General features: G+C 48.5%; 1 protein-coding gene across 2 annotated transcripts in view; it reads right to left on the bottom strand.

Moving 5' to 3' along the window:
- Nucleotides 1–23,947, bottom strand: part of BCAR3 (BCAR3 adaptor protein, NSP family member) — a 110,482-nt gene extending 86,535 nt beyond the window's left edge. The window contains exons 1-2 of one of the 2 annotated variants that reach the window (XM_079776261.1): nucleotides 23,735–23,947; nucleotides 13,237–13,564 (exon numbers count right to left, since the gene is read on the bottom strand). In XM_079776261.1, coding sequence (XP_079632387.1) covers nucleotides 13,237–13,553 — 317 coding nt within the window. In that variant the 5' untranslated portion in view covers nucleotides 13,554–13,564; nucleotides 23,735–23,947. Of the gene's footprint in view, nucleotides 1–13,236; nucleotides 13,565–22,681; nucleotides 22,942–23,734 lie in introns of those variants that run through there. The other variant, XM_079776262.1, reaches the window with a different exon arrangement.
- Nucleotides 23,948–25,999: the final 2,052 nt, after the last annotated feature.

Raw genomic sequence — 25,999 nt, 5'->3', positions numbered from 1 at the left:
AAGACGTAGTAACAGGCTTTAAATCTGCTAAGAATTTGAGTCCACTGGACAATAGTCCTTACTGGATCACATGTTCTTTTGGGTAAGATTAATACATGGGACAGTCCACCATTCTCATTTTACATTTTATTAGATGATATCCTTGGTTCTAAGGCCTTGCCCATCTCACCAGCCTCATCTTTCCTTGTCCCTTACACCCCAACACATCCAAACTACTGGAATTCCCTGAACCAAGAAGCCTGGAATCCCCATGTCTCCCCACTCATTCCCACCTTCTCTGACCACTCTTTCCCCTGCTCCACCCCCACAACTCACAGAATTAATGAAATAACATCTCCTCAACACTTCTTTTCTATGCATTCTAAAACTTTATAACAACGAATGGTAAGTCAGCATAGTATGTATACTCTTGCCTGTCTCCCTTCTTGGACCATGAGCTCCCTGAGAACAGGGACCATATTTTACTTTATCCTCCTTTGTAGCCCCAGGGCACGGTTGCTCCATAAATGTTGGCTTGAAGGAATGAATGAATGTGTGTGTGTGTATCCTCTCCACTGTGTAGGAGACCTAGACCCTGACCTTTCCCTTCCACCACACACCATGGGTTCACCAAGGGAAGAATAATGTGGTAGGAAGAGAGGGACCTAAGAGCGAAAGGTCCTTCTTGGACTGATGGGATTCCTCCTTAAGGAGAGAACTTAGCCATGGGCCGTGACTGGACTGTGATGGCCTCAGGCAGAACTCCCTTAGCCAAGGAACATCACTGTGTCGGGGCGGTGTGGCTCCCCGGCACCACTGAGACCAGATGTTTCCAAAGTGGCACTGACTGAGAGGCCCGCTGCTTCCGCTGAAATTGAGCCTCTCTGGGCATATCTGAAATGCCAGGGAGGAGGTTAATCAGGGAGATAACTAGGACAGATAGCGTTTACCACAGGGCCATCTGCTTATGGGAAGATGAAAAGAAATAGATGCTTAAGACAGGGCTGGCCTGGTGAGAGGAGAGATGACGTCTCTCGGAAAAGTATCAGCCAGTGTGCGGTCAGATGTTCCGGTTCTTACAGATACTGACAATCACACTGAAGTCCCAATGAAGAGATATTTCTTGCTCTAGGTGGGGCATATTATGTGGATAGCCTTTGCTAATTAAAAAAAAAAAAAAGGATGTAGCTTTAAAAACAGAGAACTATAACACTTTTAGATGTACACTTACAACACATTTTGTTTCATCACCTTAATGAATGAGAAGAGATCCATTCTCTTACACCTCACCATGTATTTATTGACCTTTGTTAACACAGGCTTTTTCACTAGTAGTTGATAGGATTAAGGTTGGTGCTTATTTTATACTAGAGGCCCAGTGCATGAAGATTCATGCACTCGGGGGCGTCCCTCAGCCCAACCACCCTCTCACAATCCGGGACCTCTCGGGTAGGGTCCCTAGGCCTGGCCTGAGATCAGGGCCTATTGGGTCTTTCCTTCCCAGGTCTGCAGGCAGCTGGCCCCACCCTCGTCACTGCCACTGCTTGCCATCTGTGCAGCACTGCCCCCCCTCCCCTGCCACCGGTGCCTCCCTCTGCAGGCAACAGGCTGGGGTGCAATGGCTTGGCTGGCCTGGGCCTCCCTCTTTCTTTGCTGGGGGGTGGGGCCAGCCATGCAAGGGGCTGTCTGCCTACCTGATTGCCCCTAAGCACTAGCCTACCTGCCTGATCACTCCTAACCACTGGTCTGCCTACCTGATTACCCCTATCCACTCTGCCTGCCTGCCTGATTGCCCCTAACAGCTTGCTTGGGGGTGGGGCCAGCCCAGTGAGGGTCTGTCTGCCTACCTGATCATCCCTACCGCTGGTCTGCCTACCTGATCTCCCCTAACCACTTGCCTGCCTACATGATCACCCCTAACCACTGCTCTGCCTACCTGATCACCCCTAACCCCTCTGCCTGCCTGATTGCCCCTAACCGCTTGCTTGGGGGCGGGGCCAGCACTGACTTCCAGTTGGTCAGCCTCTGGTTGTCGCAGGAGCCGACGGCCAGTTGCCTGCCATCCGTCGCAGGCTCTCGGCTTTTGCCCAGCCTTGGGCTCGGCCGCACCCCAGCATCCTGGCGACAGATCGCAGGAGCCGACCGCCAGTTGCCTGCCATCCGTCGCACCCCAGCGTCGCCAATCGGCCACCCCGGCCACCCCGAGTCCCGCCCCCTGCGCCTCCGCTGGCCCAATAGTGGGCGTAGCGGAGTGATGGTAATTTACATATTACTCTATTATTAGATAGGATTGTCCTCCCAGGTTTCACACACGACATAAGAAGTTCCTTTTCACAAGTAGGAAGAACCTTAGGGATAGGTCTTAATGATTAAACCAACAGATATGTTTTAGAGCAGAGGCGTGGTCTAGACAGAAACTCACTGTTCTACTGCAGTGGGGGAATTCATCTTCCATTTCTGGTGTCTAGAGCTAAAAACATTTACCGGATGTGATCTGGGCAGCCACGTGTGACCACTTCTCTCAGTCTCATTATTAAACTGCAATTAATGCTCCTAAAATCATATTAGCCCTTTTGACAACCATAGCATACGGCTGACTCACTCTGAGGCTGGAGTGATCTAAATTCTGGAATGTTGTTCACATGTGGCTATTGAGACAAACCCTATACTTGTACTTTGTGTTTGGACTCTAGAGAAAGTCTTTGCTTCTCCCTACAGTCTTTCCAGTTAGATTTGGTCTGTTGTTTGAAAATGCCAAGATCATTTTTGGATCTCGTGTCTGTCATATTTTGACATATTAGCTATTCCTCCAAGATTCATGTCAATGTGATCTGTATGTCAACATTACTGTCTAAACGAGTTTTTAAATGGGCTAGAATGGGGCTGAGGACACAGCCTACAGCATGCTTCATGCACTATCATCTAGCAGGAATCTTTCTCACCCCAAGGACATCACCCATGATTGGCATTTGCATACACACCTTCTCAACATTCCTCTAATCTACCATCCAAGTAACCCTAGGAAGGAGAGGTAATCTGGTAATGACTTGCTTCTGACAAAGCCTTGCTACTTCCTAAGGTTGCTGCTTCCTTTACCAAGTTTTCAAAAGAAATCATTGTCCTATAAACCCACTCTCTCCCCTGAATTTGATGTCAATCTTATCGTTGTAGAGGTTAACTGTATCTCCCGAGTTCTTTTTCGGAAACTGAAGCATCTCTCCGCATCTTTCCTGTGGCTCCTGGTTACAGCGCTCGTGTGATGGTCTCAGCCGCCAGCGCTCAGTCTTCGGCGGCCGTGGGGCTTCATCTCACTTGGTGGCGTTAGAGCCTCTTGTCATGGCCTCATTCTCTTCCTTCACCTTTACTCTACCTTTTCCAATCACAGAAGTCATTTCCTTGACCAAAAAAAAAAAAAAAAAAGGCAAGCCGAACAGGACCTCAGCAATTTGGTTTCTCTGTTTCTCTCACATTCCCCCTCTCTTTGGTCTTATTGTTCCAGACAGAACTTCTGAAAGGCCTTTTTGTTATCCTTAGCATTTCTCACAATCCTCTGCTCACTCTGCACTCTGGTCCTTTTACAGCCAGTGCCACCCTCTAACCTGGCCCTTGGTGGCATGGCCTGACCCATTCTGCGTCTGGGTCTGAGGCGAGGACAGCACCGAGGAGCGTTGGCACAGAGAAGGCAGGCCTGAGGGAAGGGCTAGCCGGAAAGTACAACCTGCAATCACCTGGTCAAGGAGAAAAAGTGACCTGCTACCTGAAAGATGTTAAGGTCAGAGGTCAAGAAAACCAGAATTCTCATTGGACTACTGAGATGATACAAAGGGCTACACTGTGAATGGGGAAGTCAGGTCAGTTAGGTCAGTAGCTAAGATAGAGAGAATAGGTGTTGGTGGGGTCAGATGGTTCAAAATGGGCATCCCCTTCCCCTAGGGCCATGAAGTCCTCAAACGGGTCGAGGCCCTGGCCTGTCTTTGAATATCCAGCACCTGGCACACAGTCAGGTTCAGCGTCCCTGTGAGTGAATCCATCAGCATGGCCCTGGCTCATCACACCATAGTGGGGATCCGTACAGGAGTCGGTCCAGGCTGGACCAAGTCCTTCACACACACACCCTTCAACACAAGGTCCCTGGGTGATCACATCTGTCTTCCTCTTTCAAACTGTGGCTTTGTCTTTCATTGTTTTGAACTGTTTCCCTTTCAGAGCCTCGGCCTTGAGATCGTCTGTATCCTTTCCCTCAACCGGGGGAGTCTTCCTTCCTACAGCTCAGAGCAGACTGCAGACGAGGGCACATTTCCCTCCCTAGTTGTCAGAGACTGTTTACTTCAATAACCCCTGCTTCTTTCACTTCAACAGCCGATTCCTGCTTCTGTGAGTCGTCTCGATCTCATTTGAAAATACGGCAGTGTCCGATTAATGTATTCGTGACGTGTGTTAAAAGAATGGCAATTAAACCGTCTCCTCAGGCAGGTTCCCCAATCGTGTTAAAACAGTGCCATTTCACTGTCCTACCTATGACACTAGGGTGAGTCTCCAGGAACCCAAGACTGACACAGAGTGGTTTGGGTTGAGAAAGCCTTGACGTGGCCATGGGTTAACCTGTGCTCAGCAGAATTCCAGTGACAGCAGTGAGCTAAAAGCCGCGGCTGAAATCTTAACTTGGCAGCAGTCCGTCCAACTGAATAGAGTCAGAACAAGAAAAGCCGTATCAAGGCCAGTATGTCTCTTGGCAGGCACAGAGGGTCTGGCATCAGCGGATCAGGCTTCAGGCTGTCTAAGTCCAAACACAGCACTTTTGATAAAAGCAGATGCTTTGTTTGGCTGGTATCTCTCTGCCCTTCCTCCACTCCCACCAGCCCCATCCTCTCCGCCCCCAACATTCCCCATCCCCTTCGAAAAAAGCGTGCTGGTAAAGGTTTCTTCTCACTAATTCACAGGCAGGATAAAAGCGCTATAGTTTTGAGATAATGTCCTCAAGGCCTCTAAAAGGAAAGATTTCACCCAGCCAAACAGATATAGACACATATACCTTAGGTCTGTCTTCCAGGGCAGGCACCCCGCCTCCGGGTGGCTGCTCCCCAAAACCCTGGAAAAGCAGCCGTCACCCCGCAGGCAAAAGCCTGAATGCCAACCGCAGCTGTCCATCCACCTCTGCTGTCCACAGTGTCCTTAGGAACACAATCGCCATGCTGCTGACAGGCCACAGGGAGGGGGCCCTGGGGATGTGTCTGCTTTAATTAAACCAAAACACTGTATTAAAAAAAAATCATGTATATGAAAAAAAAAGTGCTTTGCTTTATTACATGCTTACGATCTTTTCATATTGAATTTTGTCTCTCATCTAAAACAAAACAAAACAAAACAAAAGCCTTCCTTTGAACAACAAAGCAGCTCCTGCCTCATTTCTCTGCTCCCCACCAGGCCAAATGCTCAGCCTCCTCCGCTGACTCCCTGGTAGGGGAGCCCGGGATTCCCGGGGGCTCGCCCTACGGTCCTTCCCTCATGCTTTACAATCTCTCCCTCGGGGATGGCATCCACTTCATTTCTACACAGACCCCTAACTTTGTAACTTTTACTCAGACCTCTCAGAGCTCCAGGCTCATACTACCAAGTGGTGGTGCACATCTCCACGTAGAGCTGCATGCATGTCAAACCAGCACACCCAGAGGTCTCCATTCTCTGCCACCTGCTATCTTTCCTCCCCCAAGAAAAAGCAGCCAACCAACCCAATGAAGCCCTGCTCCCTTCCCAATCTTCCCCATCACAGTAAACAGCCCACCCCACACCCTCAGCTGCCGAGCCACCCCACCACATCCAGGCCTCAGTAAGTCGGCAGACTACCTGAATCCCCCACCGTCACCTCCTCCACCACCACCATCTGTTCCCTGCACTTTTGGAATCACCTCCTGCCCTCCCTCCAGCCCCTCTTCCCCCATCAATCAATTCTCCACAGAGAGACCAAACAATCTTCTAAAAACTAAATCAGATCAGACTATTCCCTTATGTACACCCTTTCAATGTTTCCCTTTTCCCCAGGGAGAAAACCTAAACTCCTTAGCAAGGTCAAGACGGGTGCTGTCTAATAGACATACAATGTAATTTTAAGTTTTCTGGTAGCCATTGAAAAGAAATAGGTGAAATTAACTTAAAATATTTTCTTTAACCTAGTTCAAAATCATCATCTCAATACATAGTAACATAAAAATATTAATGAAGTATTTTGCATCCTCCTTTTACGTTAAATCTTTAAATGTTTCCTCCACCGGAGAGGCCTTCCCTCCCCCAAATCCAAGGGGCTCTCTGATGTCACCTTCCTCGTACCCCCTCCTTTTGTTAAGTATTTGTTGATGTGTTTGTCTGTGTGCCCCCTAATCTGGGCACTCCCTAAGGACAGGGCCCACATCTATTTCATTCTCCATGGGAACTTGGTACCCAGCACAATGCCCGACACAAAATAAGCTCAATCAACATTCACTGAAGAATAAACAGTGAAGACACTGACATTAAGAACAAGGACGAGCGAGCAAGGGCTGGGCCAGACCACTGAAAACAGGCTCTGTTTTGAGTCTTGGCACAATGGTGTGCTGGTCTTTCAGTGCAGAGCCAGGTGGTTATACCTGTAACCACGAGTGGTGGCCAAGACGCACTGCTGTAGGGCAGCTTAGGGCAGACTCCATTGAGCATTCCTGCCAGACTCTGTCAACATGTGGGAAACCTTCTTCCCCAGGAGGCCCCCCCCCACCCCCGCCCCATTGAACGTGATCTCAGGTTACACTTGAGGATTAGGAGCCTCCCAGCTCCAGCTTTCCAGGAGGAAGGAAGGATGAAAACCAACATTTGAGCCCTTTCTTCATGCCAGGTGCCTTCACATGGGATTGTACTTGGCCTTAATGCTACCCCCTTTGAGGATATGGAGATTCAGAAACACATAGTAGCTTATTATGCAAGGTCACCAGGCTACCAGGTTTGGTTGCAGGGATCAGAGTCAAGGTCACTAGCAGCTTTCTCTGATAGCCGTGGCCACATCAGTGTCCCAGCCAAGGCACCGAGGCCTTCACGGTCAGGTGTCACTCAGCAGAGTTGAGGCAGGAGAAGGATCAACTGCTGGTGACCAGGTGGGAGCTGAGCAGTGACCTGCTCCACCCAGACCTCGGAAAACTCGTGTGAAAGTCAGTGCTGACATTCAGTGGAGCCTTCACATGTAGTGCAACACTTCTCAGACGGGGGTATTTCACCCCCACTTTATAGTTTAGAACTTGTCCTAGTTCACACATCTACTAAGTGGAAAAGCAGGGACATGAACGGAGACCTCTGGGTTGCATGCATTGCGTTTTCTCCTTCTCCCCACAGCTGGAGTTATCTTACCTTTGGACACTATGTTTGCAGGTGAATCTGGACCATAGATAGCCCAGGCTGCCCAGGGCTACTGGGTCAATTATGAAAGGTTTCTCAGACTTCTATAATTTGTAAATTAACAGTACAACACTTAAAACCAGAAGACCACTAGTGCTTATCTTTGAGACCTCCAAGAAGAGCTTGAAATTCTGCATCCAATCCAACAGCCAGTCTCTCAGGGGCAGACTGGGTGGTGACAGCACTACAGAGCTGTGAACAGCAGGGTGGCCTGAGGGCTTATCGGTCCTGTGGCTGCAGTCCCAAGCCCATGGCTGTGGCCTCCTTCCAATCAACAACAGCAACTACAGCTTCTCTAGCTTCCATCCTTCTGACTAGTCTGGGATGGAACCCAAACCCACATGTAATAAGAGCACAAATAATTTGTACCTACACAGCACCTTCTGCTTACAATATGTTTTATTAGGTACTGAGGGATGCAAAAAACTCACATAGTTTCTGACTCTCAGAAGACTAAGAAACCCAACCTTTCCCAAACAGCTTGTAGGAGGCCTGAAAAATCATGATTTAAAGCAAGTCTAAGAGGTGTGTGTTGGGGGTTGGAAGGTAGAACCCAGAAAAAATGTTGGGCATGACGACATTGTGTAATCTCTGGTTGTTTTCTTGGTTGTGGTTTGCAATCAGTTTAAAAAAAAAAAAGAAATCCTTTCATTTTCCCCAGAAGAACAGCTGAGAATGCACAGACCCCAGCCTTTAGGTTCAAATCATCCCTGTCAGTAGAGGGTTAGGACCACAGCGGGCAGCTGGAGGACATACAGGCAGTTCCCATTTCCTGGGCTCCCTCAACCCTGGGATGAGCACGATGCCCAGCAGGGGCCAAGCGCGCCCCTGACCCAGCTGCTCCTGCCTCAGCACACCATGAGCACGGGGGCCTGGACATGCACATTCTTCAGAATTCACTAACCCATCCAAGGCAGTTGCATTCAAACACCACGGGGCATTTCCAAATGTTGGTAAAACTCAACTTTGAAATTTTAAGAATAAAAATTCAACACATGGACCACTACTTCATAGATACATTCTTGGCTGTTAAGCCATTACCATTCTGCTAATTCATTCGATGACCTTCTATTAAATAGAATCTATTAATCTATTAAATAGGCTTTTTTCAACTCTAAACCCAACTTTTCTTCCGTTCACGAAAAGCTTCCAATTTGCAGAGAGCAGACGTGCCCACGTATAAATAAAATGCAGGTGTTTGCATGTGGATCTTCACATTTAGATCCTTCTGATTAACTCTGAACCAAAAGACTGATTTATTTGCATGTCTGGGGGAATTTGCTTCGTTGAGGAGAAAGCAGTGGTTACAGAACTTGATGGCTCTGAAGAGGAACAAATGAAACGATTTTTCACATGACGGCGCTGACACAGCCCAGAGCGAGGTCTGTACATCCATGTTTAGAGAAGCGTTTGCACGGATCCCGTGCCTTACTCCTTTGCTTCAGCTTTGAAGAGCTGACACTGTGACATGGTAGGTTACTTACTACCAGATTTCAACTTGGGATAATTCTGCAGACTTCCTGGCCCCTGTCGGTTAAAACACTTGTGACTAGTCAGTCAGCTCCATTCATGCAAATGAATGAAACATCACATTGTCCGGCCACATGCTCCCACAGCCCAAGGGGCAGAGGGAATTAGGCCCTCCGCAGCTGTTCCCAGGAATGCGTGCCTCCACGTACCCACAGGCGGGAAGAGGACCCAGAACATCTCTGAGCGTTGATCCTCAGTTATGCCAGCAACACAGATATCCCAACAACAGGAACCGGTGCCCTCTCCGTCCAGGGAAGGTCCCAGATTCAAATAAAAATTCATCCTTGAAGATAAGTGAATCAAAGGGATACCAGCGAGCAACGCTAATGTCAAGAGGAAATCCTGTCTGCAGACCTGTCGGCGAAGCCTTGCTCTGCCTGCGAACAAAGGCTCCCTCTGTGACATCGAGCAGCAGATTTAGGAGCGCCCCAGCTCCTCGCGTTGGCCACCTTTCAAAACCACAAGTACATCCAAGGGCGGCCAAGACAACAACAAAGCCAAGAGATACAGTCTCCGCGTGAGGAGACCAACTCCCCTCCCGGGCCTGCCTGCTGCCTGGCTCCTGGTGACTGAGGCTTCATTCTCCCCAAGGGGAGGCCGGAGCCCTGGGCATCACGATCATGATAAAATCTGCTCTGTCTCTCACACAGAGTTAGGATGTTCAAGCAAGAGAATTTATGAATATGTGCTTTAAGACATTTTAAAACTATAAAGTGGAAGAGATAATAATTCACGTGAACGTGACATGTTTATATTGCAGTTTAAAAACGCAACGTTTTAGGTCAAAGGGGAAACTTCCTCTGCTTTGCTCGGGATCTCATGGGGTGGATAGCCAATTAACATTCAATTATAATAAAAGTGACTTTTTAATGGTTAATAAGGTAAGCATACCTGTTGGGAAAAGAGCAAACTTGCATAGCCAATACAGAGTAACATAAAAGACATGAATGTTCAGAGTGTTTCACAAGACCAGGAGGGCTGCTTGGAGAGCTCCCTCTGCATGGAGGCGGGGACACCTGAGGAGCGGGTCCAGGCTCCTCGTGATGGCCCTCCCATCGTCACGCCAGCACCAGATGTGACACAGAGGGAGGTTTTCACATTTGACATCCAGGCAAGTCATGACATCAATGCCTACATTCATTATGAAAAGAAGCAAGTAAGGCCAAAAAAGTTTACCGGAAACAAACCCTATAAAATAGCAATATTCCCATTATAAGCAGACCTAACTAGTCTTCGGTCCCTGAAGACAGAGATCCAAAACTCTAACTTTCAAGCAGACGTGGCTCCCAGCTTCCTGGGCTGAGTGAGCCGGAGCAGTGGGCGGTGAGTGTCACAGCTCCTTCTAGGCTGCAAGCGATGAGTTAGGAATAGAAATGCTGTCCCCCCCTCCCGGTAGCTCCCTGTGGCACCTTGGGCAAACCCCTCTCCCTGGAACCCCGGGTTCTCATTCCATCTGCTTGTCTCTCATTTTTCACACGCACCAACTTTGTCTCTATCATGGCTTGTTCCTGAAAGGAATGGAGACAGCTTATACTCTTATTAGGATTACTTAAAGGGATTAAAAAAGAAGAAGAAAATAAGGAACTTTAAACTCCTCAAAACTGGGATCACTTTTGAGGATGAAAAACAATGTGTGCTAGGTCATTAAAAATAATACTGAGACTGATGAGTGGGGAATAGGACTTTGTGATCCTTTGACACACAACCACATGCCTGTTCAGCATAATTGTAAAAGATACGCATTTGTTGCTTCCTGTATTTGCCGTTAACAATAAGGTATTTTAAACGGAGGAAAAAAGATGTGACTTAGGATGAACGCAGCCCTGAGTCATAAACAAACGCACGCCAGCCGTGCTTGCTAAGTCTCCCACCACCCGGACTTCAAACTCAGCACCTGCGCCCAGTCCCCTGATTAGACCTTTTTACAGAGACGGGACCTCTCCGTCCAAGTCAGTTGTCCAATCAAAAAGCTTTGAAGTCCTGGCAGGTTGACAGCCTGGACCCTGGATGTTTATCAAGAACTTCCTCAAGAGAGGAAGAGGGCTCCATGACCACCCCAGCCCCTGGCGTGACCCCCTGTAAGGGCTGGCACCCCGCCAGGACCTTAGAACTTCAAGAAATGAGTTTGTGAGTTGTCTGCGTGGGGTAATTAGTAGATACCCAGCTCACTATAAAGTTTAAAAGATAAAAAGTGGCCCCAGGAAGCCGGGTTAACAGTCTGCTTTGAGTCCACAATGTGGAGCCTGGCATCTGTGCTTCTTTTGGGGTGACCAGAAGTTATTTTCCTTTGCTGCCTCATCGCTCCACGAGAGGGAGGAAGGACGGCTCCTCTTCTGCACCCCACCTGCTACGTTCCAACGGTGCGACATGAGCAATGCTGTGTACAGGCGGGGCCCCCGCATTCACCTTCTCATCAGCAGGCTCTCAGAGTGGGGAGGCCGCCCACCTGGGTTTTATCGGAGCACGTCCAAGCCTTCTAATGGTTCTCCCTGAGGAGCCTTCTAGTCTGATCTTGGAAACGTTTCAGAGCTCTCTGATGTTTTCTACAGAGAATACCTGGGCCTCTCCTTAATTTCTTCTTGTACTCCTGCAGTACTGAGACAAATTCTAAACTCTTGCCTGCCTAGCTCTCTCCCAGCGTCTATACTATTGTCTCCCAACTTGCTACACTCCAGCCACAGGCCACACCAGCTTCGTTTAGGGTTTCTCAAACATCCCGAACGTGTCCCCCTGATCCTTGCACTTGCTCTCCCTGTACCTGGGACAGCCAGCCACTGGTTCTCCGCACTATCTTCTCTCATCATGCAGGTCTTAGCTTAAATATCACCTACTCAGAGACCTGTCCCTACAAAACAGACACAGCCCCAATCTATCTCCAGCATATCGCTCTATTTCCTCTGTAACACTTACTATAGTCTGCAATGTACTGTTTACGTAATTGTATTTATTATCTGGGTCTCTCACTAGAATATGGGCTCTGGGAGGAAACTGTTTCAGATGTCTCATAGCTATCCTGTTAGTTCACATATTTCTCCACCGTGTAGAAGGGCAAGAGCAGATTACTGAAATATTTTGGCTGCTAGAATGTCTTCAATGTTGGACCAGCCCTTCAGTTAGATACCCAGAAGAGCTGGGCAGAATTTTCCAGGTGAAGCACAGGTACTTATAAAATCAGAGTGCTGTAATTAAGGTAGGTACTCAATGTAGAGATACTGAACAAATCAATGAGCCAGGATCAAAGTGGCCTTCTTTGCTACAGGGCTGGACAAAAGGAGAGACACCAGGAAATATAAGCAAAGAAACCACTCCCTGTCTTTGCCCAACAGCATCACAGATTGCTTATCTTCCAACAGGAAAAGGAGTGCAGTTTCCAAATGAGCTCCGAACGAACAGAAACCAATCACAGCCGGGCCCCTTACAAACCCAGAAAAGAAGCCTTTACAATCATAAGGCTTATTTACCCACATCCTGGTGGATAGAAGGAGAAAAATTCTACTGTATTCTGCAGCTGACCTGATGATGCGTCCACACAAAATTTTATTTCATCATATTACAACTAAATACAAGGAGATACAGGTCCTAATTTATAGACATCCTGGCATCTCTTTAGCATTGGATGGATGTAGTTTAGAATCTGATGTTATAATAAGAAAAAAACACAACACCAAACTTCTGCTTCTCTTTCAGAGACTCAATGATTTAGAAAGTTGGCTTTGAAAATACTCTCAAATATTAGATACTAAAAATGGTTCATTTGCCTGGCAGGTGTGTGGCTCAGTGGTTGAACATTGACCTATGAACCAGGAGGTCACCGTGCGATTCCCTGTCAGGGCACATGCCTGGGTTGCCGGCTTAATCCCCAGTAGGGGGCACGTAGGAGGCAGCCAATCAATGATTCTCATCATTGATGTTTCTCTCACTCTCTCCCTCTCCCTTCCTCTCTGAAATCAATAAAAATATATATATTTTAAAAGGGCTCATTTTAGGTGTTACAGTTTTTAGTATTATGAATATATACATATTTTAAAGTAAGTCCTTATCTTTGAAAGACACATACCAAAATATTCACAGATAAAATAAAATGAGGTCTGAGGTTTGTTTCAACATAATTCCAGAGGAAGGAAAGTGGGTGGGGAAACAGAGCAGAGCTAGCCATGAGTTGAAAACTGTTGGAGCTGGGTGATGGGCCCATGGAAGTTCATTCAACTACTTGCTCTCCTTTGTACACGTTTGACATTTCCCCTCAGAAGATGACTTTTTAAAAAGCTATTTAAGACAAGTCATTTTCCCTCATGAAATGTAAGAAGTTACCTGGAGGTGAAGACTTCGCCTTTCCAGTCCTGCCGTGGGTGCTCCTGGATGATGTCCTGGGTCAGGGGTGAGTTGTGCCGTGGCGATTTGGAATGGGGCAGGGTACCCGCGTGACTGAAGCTATCACAGGACCTGAGGGGAGGAGGGCCTTTCTTCTTCCGTGGCAGGGTGCCGTGTATAGACACGTCCTGATAGGCATCTGTGCGGTGATCGGCGAGAGGAGACTTGCTGCTCAGAAGGTCCATGGACGAGGCCAGAGGAAACTGGTGATTCACCGACATGTTTCTGGGAAGGCTCGCGAATTTCCCCGCAGCCATGATTCTCTGCTCTAAAGGGAAATGAAAGGAGTGAAGGAATGAATCTAAGATAATCCCAAGAACTGGCTTCCTACTGACGAGAGGAAATGGAAATATACCACGTAACAAAAGAAAATGTCCAAGGCATTGCAAGACCAACACTGAATGGCACTACCAGTGAAATTTAATACAAACAGGAAGTTTACTCATGTCCTTTTTTGATATGACAGAGGAATTCTCCTGGGTTGGCAGCAGGTCGGCCAATGGAAAAGGGCAAACACACTTCAGAGACTCGGAGGCACATGAGCTGTTTTATTATTTCAGGTGACTGAAGCTGATGGAAATGCATGACTAACGAAAAGTTTATTGAGGAGGGACTCAAGGTTTCAGTAACCAGTGCGTTACAGAAAATGCCGTAGATACATTAGATAACGAGCTCACGTTTTCCTACCACCCTGGGCACGATAAGCACAGGCGGAGATTACTGGAATTCCTCAGCTGCTAGAACTCCCGCAGTGCCAGCCCAGCCCCTCAGTTGTGCTCCCCACAGCAACGGGGCAATTTTTCTGTCAACGACCTGGTGCTTATAAATAAATCAATGTGCTCTAATTAACGAAGACAGGCCAGGGTCAGGGGTCAGGAGGTGGCCACTGATCCCTACAGCAGTGGGCTCAGCTGCAGAGGGAAGCCACTGAGGTGGGGGCTCCATATACACTGTCCCCCAGGGAGAGGGGTCAGGACCCGCCTGCCACCGGCAGGGTAAGCAGTGAGCATGGGTGTCTGCATAGTCAGGGAAGAGAAAAATAAAAAGAAAAAGAAAAAGAAAAAGAAAAAGGGAGGTATGGGAAGAAAAGGAAAATGATACCTGAGGTTATATGCAAAAGCAGTCCCGACAATTGTCCCCAGCTTTGACCACCAGTAGAAATGTTCACCCTGAGAGAGTCAGCACCCACAACGCCCCCAAAACAAACGATGGTTTTGACCTAAGCCAAATAATATGACATTTTTAAAGCCAACGTTTGAGGAAAAGAAACACAGGCCTGAATGAAAATTAGGGCCGGTCCCTAGAGACCTAAGGATCCAGACTGTGTCCCACTAGTCATGCCATCAGCCTGGAGTGGACGACAGCAGCCTGGCTAAGCCCGATGCACGGGCCTCTGCAAGGCTGGTCAGCAGAGCATCGCCCTGCTCTGCAGTCTCCTCTCAGACCCTGCAGCCCCCGCTCCGCAGACAGCTCTTCCCACAGCTCTGAGTGAACATCGTCACTTAACAGAACCTCTGCAGAGTCAGTTCCACAAAGGAACTGGGGATTTGGGACATGGCTTGACAATAACCAAGAACACAGCCCTCCAGAATCTCCCAGGGCAAGAGATAAAGGGGCAGAGTGTGCAAAGAAGACAACTGACAACAAAAACACAGGATCCACAGCTTCTGTGTGCAACAGCGAGAGGCATGTGAGTGCTGGGGCTGTGGAAGGAGACCCCTCACTCAGTTCATATCCTCCTAACCCTGGCCTCAGTTCTCTGCTAAACCTGGTAATTCTGGGGCTTGTCTGCTCCGTGTCTAACTAGGACCACACAGAAGGCCTGGCTCATAGCGGGTGCAGAACAATAGAACGGTGCAGGCCCTTCCCCTGGGGGCCCCTCCCGGGGCTGGCTGGTGCCTGGCACACTGTCAGCACTTGCTCAACATTAATCATCATTATTAAAAAAGAAACCAAACGCCCTGGCCCTCCCTGCCTGACCACCAGTGACGTAAACTGACAAGGATTCCCTCACCCTGCACACAGACCCCACAGCTGTGCACGCTCACCTGTCGCAGCTATCAGCGCCGGCTTTCTCCAGACAGGCCTGCATCATTTCAGAGAGCCCTGTGGGGAGGCCTGAGCAGCCACAGAACCTCTGTGTGCAAAGGGCCACACTGTCGGCCAACTCTACTTCCAGGCTAGTGTGATGGGCCAGAGCTGCCCTGGCGCCAGTGTTTCTGGCAGCCTGTTTCCTCTCTGCCTACCAAGACCCATCTAGATTTCAAGATGGAGCCAAAGTGTGCGAGAATGCCCCACACTCCGTTTATTCCTGGCTATAGAGGGATATTAACACCTGCCCTTTCTACTTTCAATTCAACAAACATGTACGTGCCTACTCCTTATAAGATACTCAGAGAAACAGAGTCGTAAGCCCCAGTCCTTGAGAGAGAATAATATAGGGACATCAACAGGGACTCATCAATAGGGGCCCTTAACATGCTGAAGGGAAGAACAGTTACTTTTTTATTAAATTTACTGGAGGCCCAGTGCGCAAAATTCATGCATGGGGTGGGGGTGTCCCTCAGCCCAGCCTGCACCCTCTCCAATCTGGGACCCCTTGAGGGATGTCCGACCGGGCCTAAATGGGCAGTTGGACATCCCTCTCACAATCCAGGACTGCTGGCTCCCAACTGCTCGCCTGCCTGCCTTCCTGATTGCCCCTAACCGCTTCTGCCTGCCAGCCTGATCAACCCCTAACCACTCCCCTGCCAGCTTGTTTGCCCCTGACTGCCCTCCCCTGCAGGCCTCGTCACCCCTAACTGCCCTCCCCTGCAGGCCTGGGTCCCCCCCAAGTGCCCTTCCCTGCAGGCCCGTTTGCCCCCAACTTCCCTCCTCTGCCGGCCTGGTCACCCCTAACTGCCCTCCCCTGCAGGCCTGGTCCCTCCCAACTGCCCTACCCTGCCGGCCTGATCACCCACAACTGCCCTCCCTTGCAGGCCTGGACCCTCCCAACTGCCCTCCCCTGCTGGCCATCTTGTGGTGGCCATCTTGTGTTCACATGGGGGCAGGATCTTTGACCACATGGGGGCAGCCATCTTGTGTGTTGGAGTGATGGTCAATTTGCATATTACTCTTTTATTAGCTAGGATTGGGAGACATTAGTTAATGAAATTATATACTTTTCATTTCTATGATATATCATCTGTATATTAAATTGTGTGTTTACCACCCAAAGTCAAATCTTCCATCACCATATAGTTGACCCCCTTTACCCTTTACCATTCCCTCACCCATTGGTAACCACCATACTATTGTCTGTGACTATGAGTTTTTGTTTGTCCATTTGTTGCTTTCTGTTTTATTTTAAACACTTTTTCTTGATTTCAGAGAGGAAGGGAGAGGGAGAGAGATAAAAACATCAATGATGAGAGAGAGTCATTGATCGACTGCCTCCTGCATGCCCCCTACTGGGGATCAAGTCCCCCAACCTGGGCATGTGCCCTGACCTGGAATTGAACTGTGACCTCCTAGTTCATAGCTCAAAGCTCACCACTGAGCCACACTGGCTGGGCTGTTGCTTTCTGTTTTACATCCCACAGAGGAATGAAATCCTATGAAGAACAATTAATTCTGGTGAAAGGATTCACGGAGGATCTCAGAAAGGGCCTCACTGAAGAGGAAGGATTGTGAAAGGTGGAAATCGTAAGGAAAAGCCTTCCAAGAGGATGCTGTCAGGGCAGATGCATAACGGCAGGAAGGGCCCCACAGGCTCAGGAAACGCAAGTCGCGTGGTGGAGCGGAGAGGACGAGAAGCATCTTCTGGAATGAGCACAGCTTAGGGCCAGAGTTTGATTCTCAAAGGCTTTGTCAAGGTGTCTGCACTTGAGAGTAAGCTCTGGGGGAGATCTGGAAGGGAAGGACAGATGCCAGCCAGTGGCTGGTAATTCTGAAGGAGGGGAGAGGAGGGAGGCCGAGAGGTCAGTCCAGCTGATGGCAACAAGCCAGCAAGGAACAATGAAGAACTTGGCCTGGGGCAGGGGCCAGGGGGAGGGAAAAGAGGGGCAGAGTGAAAAGGTGGGAGCTCAAGGCCTCTGGCTGGGGGGCCACCGCCATGGAACGATGGTGCGATGCTGTAACACACCAAGGAAGAAGGGGCCCCCGCAGGAAGGTGGGTAACAAGCTCACCACTGGAGCTGTTCTGTGTGAGGTCCCAGCAGGACACTTTGGTCGAGGAGGGTAGATACTGGCATGTGCAGTAAGGAGCCAGGATAGGATGTAGATTTTTAAGAGTCATCAACATAAAGGGAATATTTAAACCAGGGAGTAGATCCCTTAGCATGTTATTATCAGATGTGATAACAGATGTGAAAGCACCTCTTAAACTGTCAGGAACCATACAATATCCATGAATTACATCCCTACTCTCTCTCCCCGTGGCTGCTTCAAGCCTGTAAGGACCAAAGCAAGGAATGAGTTCTGAAAATGTACAGGGGTGGTCCTTAACCTAGCTGCACATTAAGAAGCCTCCAGAAAGCTTTTAGACCCCCAACGCCCTGCGGTGAACCAGACCAATGGAACCAGAATCTCAGTGGGTAGGACCCTGGCAGCAGTCTGCCTGCATATTGGCCAATGTGGAGGCAGGGTGGACAGTCACCGGATAAGTGAGTCTCTTGGGTACAGAGTAACTTATACTCAGATATTTTTGCCTGGATGACAGAGGAGAATGACAACGAGGAAGTATCCTTCAGTCAAAAGGAACGTTCATTCATCCTCCTATTTAACACTCATTTATGTGGTGAGCACTGTGCCGGGTGTGGGACAGCGTCAACTATCCTCGTGAGGTTACTCCTCTACGGAGGAAGCAATGACCATTGCTGGCGATCCCCAGTGCTATGGGGGCACATAAAGTGGGGACCGGGCTCTAGCGGCCCTGGGAAAGCTTCCATGAGGAAGGGCTGCTGACCTGAGGGTGTAAAGCAGAGGTTAACAACTGGAAGGAGAAGATCATCCAAGTTGAAGTTTCCAGAGAGTTCTCAGCTGCAGACAAATTGGAAAATCACAGGCCAAGCTCTCCTTTACAACTCCCTGCCTCTAAACTGGAACTCTTCCCCATTAAAATACAGCCTTGTCCTGTGTCTAGTCACTTGGAAAGACTGGCTCAACCCTGGGCCCTGTGTCAAGTTTGAATCAGTCCAATGGTGGGGGAGGTGGGCCCAGCCGGGAAACATAGCCTTGAAAATAAAACAAAATAAAAGTGGGGCAGGGGATGGAAGGGGAAGTATGGGTGGGAGGAGCTCATTTGCAACCTTTGGGTTGCTCTATTTCTTACTTGAGCTTTATTTACTTTTCATTTTTCCAGACTCCAGGACCCCAGGGGGAAATCTAAGGGATAGAAGTGCATGGTGTGTAGTTGGAATCTAGGTTCAAGGTTGAGTGCTTTCTGTTTTGACAGAGAAGCCACTTACCACGTCTGATCACTAGGCAGAATCTCAGCGTGTTATATGTAGATGGGATCTCAGAGCACCAAGCCCCTTCCTTTTTCCAGATAAGCAAATAAATGTTCACTCATTCAATATATATTCTCTGAAGGTTTACAATGTACCAACGCTGAGGATATAATAAACTAGACAAGGTACTGCTCTTACAGAGTCTACTGTGATGGGGGAGTCCAACCAACACAGATAAGAAAACAAACTAGGTCATATCCCAGTCACAAGGGCACTAAAAAACGCAAAACGGTGAAATGATAGAACATAGTGGCTGGAGATGGATAGCTATTTCAGATTAGGATGGTCTGGAAAGACCTCTCTGAAAAGGAAATAATGACATAGACCTGAAAAAAGAGAAAGAGAGAGAGAAGGAACCAATGAAGAGAAGAGCAGAATGGAGTTGTAGGCGGGGGATTCTGCACATGTGAAGGCTTGAGGTGGGAACACATGGTTGGAAGAGCACTGAGAGACTAAAGTCAAGTCTCCAGCCTCTGGCTCCATGTTTTCTCCACTTGGAGATGTTTCTGTCTTGATGTTTCTAGTCATTATGTGATTCTTATAAACTACTTGATTTTTAAAAATCAAACATGGTCTGACTCAGAACCTAGGCTTGCTTTGGAGTCAGACACTCAAATCCCTACTCTGCCATTGACTTACTAGCTGTATAGCCGGGGACAAGCTACTCAACTTCTCTGAGTTTCTCATTTGTAAAAATGAATTTAGAATAACTATTTCAAGGGGTTGTTGTGAAGAGTAAATGTAGTTGTGTATGGAAAGCCCTGACATATAGCAAGCACTCAATAAATAAACAGACCTCCAGGCAGGGCAGGGACCATGTCTGTCTTGCTTGTCATGGTATCTTTAGTACAATGGGAGTTCACAAACGAAGCCACCGATTCTGGGAAAGCCTGGGCAGGAAGGATGAGGAGGGAAATATTTTAACCTGAAGCAATAGATGTAAACACACCAAACCAAGCAGGACGTAGACAGACACACACACACAGGCACACCAAGCGAGCGAGTATGCAGTCTTTAAAAGAAAAGCCCAGGTGAGACTTTGGCCACCAGACTTCACCTCTCTCCATTGTGCAAGTAAACAGACATAGTGTCCTGACACAGTCTGATGCTAGATCTTGAAATACTAAGTCACGCACCATATAATGACAGTTCAGCCAGTGATGGTCCACATACATCACAGTGTTCCCATCCTATATAATAAAGAGGTAATATGCCGAAACCAGTTTGGCTCAGTGGATAGAGCGTCGGTCTGCGGACTGGAAGGTCCCAGGTTCGATTCTGGTCAAGGGCATGTACATTGGTTGCGGGCACATCCCCCGGTGGGGGGTGTGCAGGAGGCAGCTGGTCGATGTCTCTCTCTCATCGATGTTTCTAGCTCTCTATCCCTCTCCCTTCCTCTCTGTGAAAAATCAATAAAAATATATTAAAAAAAAAAAAAAAAAAAAGAGGTAATATGCATATTGACCCTCACGCCCTCACATCACAATATGGCCACCCCCACATTGTCACAAGATGGCCACCCCAACATCATCACAAGATAGCCACCCCCATGTTGTCACAAGATGGCCGCCCCTACATTGTCACAAGATGGCCAGCAGGGGAAGGCAGTTGGGGGGGGGGGGGACGAGGCCTGCAGGGGAGGGCAGGTGGGGGTGATCGGGCCTATAGGAGAGGGCAGTTGGGGGTGACCAGGCCTGCAGGGGAGGGCAGTTGGGGGTGATCGGGCCTGCAGGGGAGCAGTTAGGTGTCAATCAGGCCAGCAGGGGAGTGCTTAGGAGGCTATCAGGCTGGCAGGCAGAGTGGCTAGGAGCAATGAGGCAGTCAGGTAGGCAAGTGGTTAGGAGCCAGCAGTCCCAGATTGGAGAGGGTGCAGGCTGGGCTGAGGGACACGCCCACCCATGCATGAATTTTGTGCACTGGGCCTCTAGTAAGATTATAATGGAGCTAAAAAATCCCTATCGCCTAGTGATATAGTAGCCATCATCAGGCAACACGTTACTCACATGCTTATGATGATCTGGTGTAAACAGACCTACTGTTCTGCTAGTCATATAAAAGTATAGCACATACAATTATGTGCTATAATTTTAAAGTGTACTCTTTCCAGTTATTAAAAACCTAAATTTGCTGTAAAACAGTATACCATGTTACACCAGCATAGCCTATACATCTCATGCTTACTCCGTCTCTTGATTACATCATCTTCTCGTGCGCTTGGTTTAATCTTGTGTTGTTTTATAAATTTAGTGTTGCCTAAGTGTACAGTGTTTATAAATCTACAGTTGTGTACAGTAATGTCCTAAGCCTTCACATCCACTCACCAGTCACTCATTGGCTCGCCCAGAACAACTTCAGTCCTGCAAGCTCCATTCATGGTAAGGACAGGGCACTTACCATGAATGGTGGATCATTTTTTATACTATATTTTTACTGTACCTTTCCTATGTTTAGATACCTAAGTACTTAACATTTTGTTACAATTGCCTATAGTATTCAGTACAGTAACATGCTGTATAGGTCTGTAGTCTAGGAGCAATGGGCTACACGATATAGCCAAGGTGTAAAGTAGGCTATACCATATAGGTTTGTGTAAGTGCATTTATATGATGTTCCCACAATGATAAAATCACCTAACAATGCATTTCCCAGAACGCATCCCTGTCAAGTGGTGCATGACTATACAAAGGTCAAACATTCTATATCTTGATATGAAAATGAGACTCATGTGAATGTTCAAAGAGCTGAAATCTCAGTAGGGACATGAGCAAGCCTGACAAGCTCCCAACCTCTCTGGCTGTGCTTTGAAATACTTGTAAATAGCAGCCTGACTCACTTGCTTTACCAAGATGTGTCAAAGAAACTGATGATCACATGGAATCAAGGCAGAGATAAGCAGCTCACATACTTGAATTTTCCTATTTCACTTCTAATATGAGATATTTCCAAGTCAAACTCATAGAAGGTCATCTGATATTGGCTTTAAGATTGTGTCTATATATACATGTATATAATTAATTCTTACCTGAGAATATTTTTTCCATTGCTTTTTCAGAGAGAGTGGAAGGGACAGAGAGAGAAAAACATAGATGTGAGAGAGACACCACTGGTTGCCTCCTGCAGGTGCCCGCACAGGGGGCAGGGAGCGAACCCATAACCCAGATACATGCCCTTGGCTGGGAATCGAACCCGAGACACCTTTGGTGCGTGGGCCGACACTCTAACCACTGAGCACACTGGCCAGGACCAGAATTGTGTATATTTTAAACTCTGGAAATGAAACCGCCTTCCACTGCCTTATTATGACCTTGGCAGAGAATTTACAATTTGAATATGTACTTTTCTATCTTCTCTGCAGAGTCAGACGGGGAGAGGAGATGGAACAACTGCACAGATAAAAGCGGCTTTTCCACCTAATGTGAAGTTTGCTTGGGTTTAAATATGAAGAGTATGCCTTTATTTTTGAAGTAAACTCAATGAAGTCTAGCCAAATGATTGAAGTGTGAATAATTCTCCCCTGGATTGTATTTCAAGCACCATAGCACAGGATTTACATGATAAGGTTAGGATTAGCATTGGACAAGCAGTCCTTTCTACATGAACTGGGGGAGATCAAGATCTTGGTTAGTCATCCTGGAAATGCCAGGCTTAGCAGCAGTTCGGAGAAAGGTGGAGTGAGGGTGGGGGAGCCCCGGGCATGGCAAGTTATTTACTTTACGTACCATATACCCCCTTTCAACCGCGTGCTCTGTGGCCTCCCCTGGATCTACTGGGAGCCCTTTCCCACTTCAGACCCCGTTCTGCTGAGCCCAGCCCCCAGCACCGAGGACGCCCCCTCTCCCCCATTCCTCCCAGTCTCCTTGGCAATACGCAGGGAGATTGTTCCCTCTCAAACTGACCTTCCCTCCACCGCTATATTTTCCTTGGGGAGATCTGCGTAGCCTTGGAAGATAAGAGTCAAGGTTTAAAGGAATCTCCGAATGTCTGGCTCATTTTCTCTCTCTGCTGATGACTTTAGGTTAAAGCAGACACAAGCGCTGGTCTTTCCCCTTCGCACCTTGCTTCAATCGAGTTAACACCAAAAACAGACTTTTCCACCTCCTCCAAGTCCCAGCCACGACCCGCCGCGATCCCCACGGAACAGGCGCCTCTCCAGCTGCCTCCCAGCTCACTGGGTCTCTCCCAGACGAGCGAGTGGCTACACCTGATCAAACTTTTAAAGTGGTGGCAGCCTAAGCCCGCAAGGAAAGATGGTTTGATAGCAACCTCCTTCCTGTAGCTCCCACCGCCATTCCCTCCCCTCCCCGCTTCACCTCCCCTCCCCTCCCCTCCCCTCCCCTCCCCTCCCCTCGCCTCCCCTCGCCTCTCCGACGCAGAGGGAGCAATACAACCAACTATTCATTCTTTCTCAACAAAGGGAGAGAGGGAGGGAGATGTTGTCAACAGTTACACGGCAGGCTCCTAAGCTTTCTTTGCAAACTTTGCAAGAGATTAGTTGAGAAACTCGCCTCCTCCAAGCCAGTGCTCCCAGCGGAGCCCCCGGGCCCCGCGTCCCCTGACCCCCGCCGGCCTCAGGGCAAAGAGGGACGGGACGGGAGGGGCGGCTGGCCGAGCAGCCCCGGAAAGGCATGGCCCCAGCGCCCGGAGAGATGCCCCAGAAGAGCCAAGAGCAGAGATGCTCGCCTCCCGCCGCGGGCCACTGGGCGAATCCCCGCCGGTTCAGAGCCCCCGAGGGCGCGAGTCCCGTCCCCACTTGGGCCACTCCCGACCCCGGACGCCAGCGCAGCCGGGGGTTGGGAGTGGGGTGAGGCGGGAGCGCCGGCTGTTTTCCCTGCTGCCTAAACTTTCCCAACACACTTCCCCGCCCGTCCTCCTCGGGAGGAACAAGGCACCCCAGGAGCGGCGGCACCCCAGGAGGCGCGGCACCCCCGCGGGACGCGCAGCGGACTCACCTCCCCGCGCGGCGCGCGTGTCTCCCGCAGGGACTCAGACGCTCCGCACCGCGGGCCCCGCGCCGCGGCTGCTCCCGGAGCTGGGGTCGCTCATGGTCCGCGGGGCGCGCCCGCCGAGAAGCCCGCGCAGCTCGCCCGTGCCCGGCGCTGCGGCCCCGGCTCCGGCTCGCGCTCCCGCCGCGGCAGCTGCAGGCGCGGCTCTGAGCCGGCGCGCACGCGGGCCCTCAACTGGTGATTCGAGGCTTCGCGGCCCCACCCCGCCGCGCCGCTCCGCGCAGCCTGGCCCCTGGCGGACCCCCCTGCGACTTTTACAGGCGGCGACCTCGCCTTGCACTTCTCGGCCGGGACTTTTAGAGTTTAGCTCTCCTGGTATTTCCCCCAGAAGTCAGTCCTCAAGTGTCGATAGACCACTTCCTCACGGTACCCCTCTGGGTAGACAGCCCCGCCTAACTCACTCCTCCCCCTTCCCCGCGTTATTTAATTACCCAGCAGATCTGCTTTGTTCGACTGCAGACACCTGGCTGGCTTTCAGTTGAAAAACCTTTGATGGGATAAAGATCCAGGTAACCACAAATAACCAAGCCATGAGAGCAGGCAAATCCATCACACCCGCCTGGGTATATTGAAAGCAAGGTGGGAGGTAAAAGTGGTACTAGTTGGCTTGGTGGGGTGAAAAATTAGAGCCAACTGGAGGACTTCCATATCAGACACCCACACCTATCATAAAGCTATTGAAATAGTAATTGGCAACAAGGATATACTCTCTGACCAATAGAACAGAGAGTTCACCCACTTCTAGGACTAGATCCCAAGAAACTAGAAACACCAATCAGAAAGGATATATGAACCCCTATGTTCATAGCAGCACAATTTACCATAGCTAAGATTTGGAAACAGCCTAAGTGCCCAACAGCAGATGAGTGGGTTAGAAAACTGTGGTACATCTACACAATGGAGTACTACGCTGCTATAAAAAAGAAGGAACTTTTACCATTTGCAGCAGCATGGATGGAACTGGAGAGCATCATGCTAAGCGAAATAAGCCAGTCGGAGAAAGATAAATACCACATGATCTCACTCACATGTGGAATATAATGATCAATATAATTTGATGAACAAGAATAGATCCAGAGACAAATGGCAGGGGAGGGGGGTTATAGAGCAACCAAAGAACTTGTATGCATGCATATTAGCATATGGACACAGACACGGGGGCGGTGGGGGCTTGCCCGGGGTGGGAATGGCTGGGCAGCGGGGGGGGGGGGGGGTGTCAAGTGGGGAAAAAGGAGACATATGTAAAACTTTAGACAATAAATAAAAAATAAAATTAAAAGTTTGTGTGTGTGGTTTTTTTTTTTTTAAAAAAAAACAACAAACAGAGTTCAGAAACAGATCTATATTTTGTGTCCTTGACGTATGTCAAAGATGCTGTTGTGATGCATTGGGAAAGGAGGGTCTATCTTTTCAGTAAATGATGCTGAATCAACTGGAACACCCACATGGAGAAAAAGGGAGAAGCTTGACCCCTACCGCATACCATACCAAAAAATCAATTCCAGATGGATTTCAAATCTATATGTAAAAGGTAAAACAATGAAACTATCCAAAGTAAATATTAAAAAATATCCTCATGACCTTGAGGTAGGCAAAGACTTTTAAAGCACATATAGTACTAACTATAAAGGAAAAAAACAGATCATTGGACAACATTTAGATTAAGAACTCCTGTTCATCAAGACACCATCCGTGAAAAGGCAAGCTACAGAGTGAGATAATTGCAACATGTCCAAAACAGAACTTGTATGCAGAATATATAAAGAACACTTACAAATCAGCAAGAACAAGGCAGAAAATCCAATTGAAATTGCCAGAATATTTCAACAGGCATTTCTCAAGAGGAATAAGTCGGATTTCTTTAAAAAGCCAACAAACATATGAAAAAGTTTCCAATTATTAATCATCCCAGAAATGCACATTGAAGTTACAATGTGATTTCACCCACCAGACTGGCTAAAATTTAGAGAACTTGCGTAACACTTTAGAAACCTGCTTCGCATTATCTACTAATGCCAAATTAACAGGTAGCCTGTGACTTTATAGTAACAATTCCCTCCCTAGGTATATACCCAATAGAGATGTATGCACATATTCTCCAAAGACATGTTCAAAAATGGTTATAGCATCTCTCTTTGTAACAGCCCAAAGGAAAGAACCCAAATGTCCATCTACAGAAGAGAAATAAGTTGTGTGGAATACTATACGGTA

Source organism: Cnephaeus nilssonii (genome assembly GCF_951640355.1).
Source record: "Cnephaeus nilssonii genome assembly, chromosome: 7".
Lineage (NCBI taxonomy): Eukaryota > Metazoa > Chordata > Mammalia > Chiroptera > Vespertilionidae > Cnephaeus > Cnephaeus nilssonii.
The sequence above is the reverse complement of the archived record's forward strand: the minus strand, read 5'-3'. Positions and strand labels throughout refer to the sequence as shown.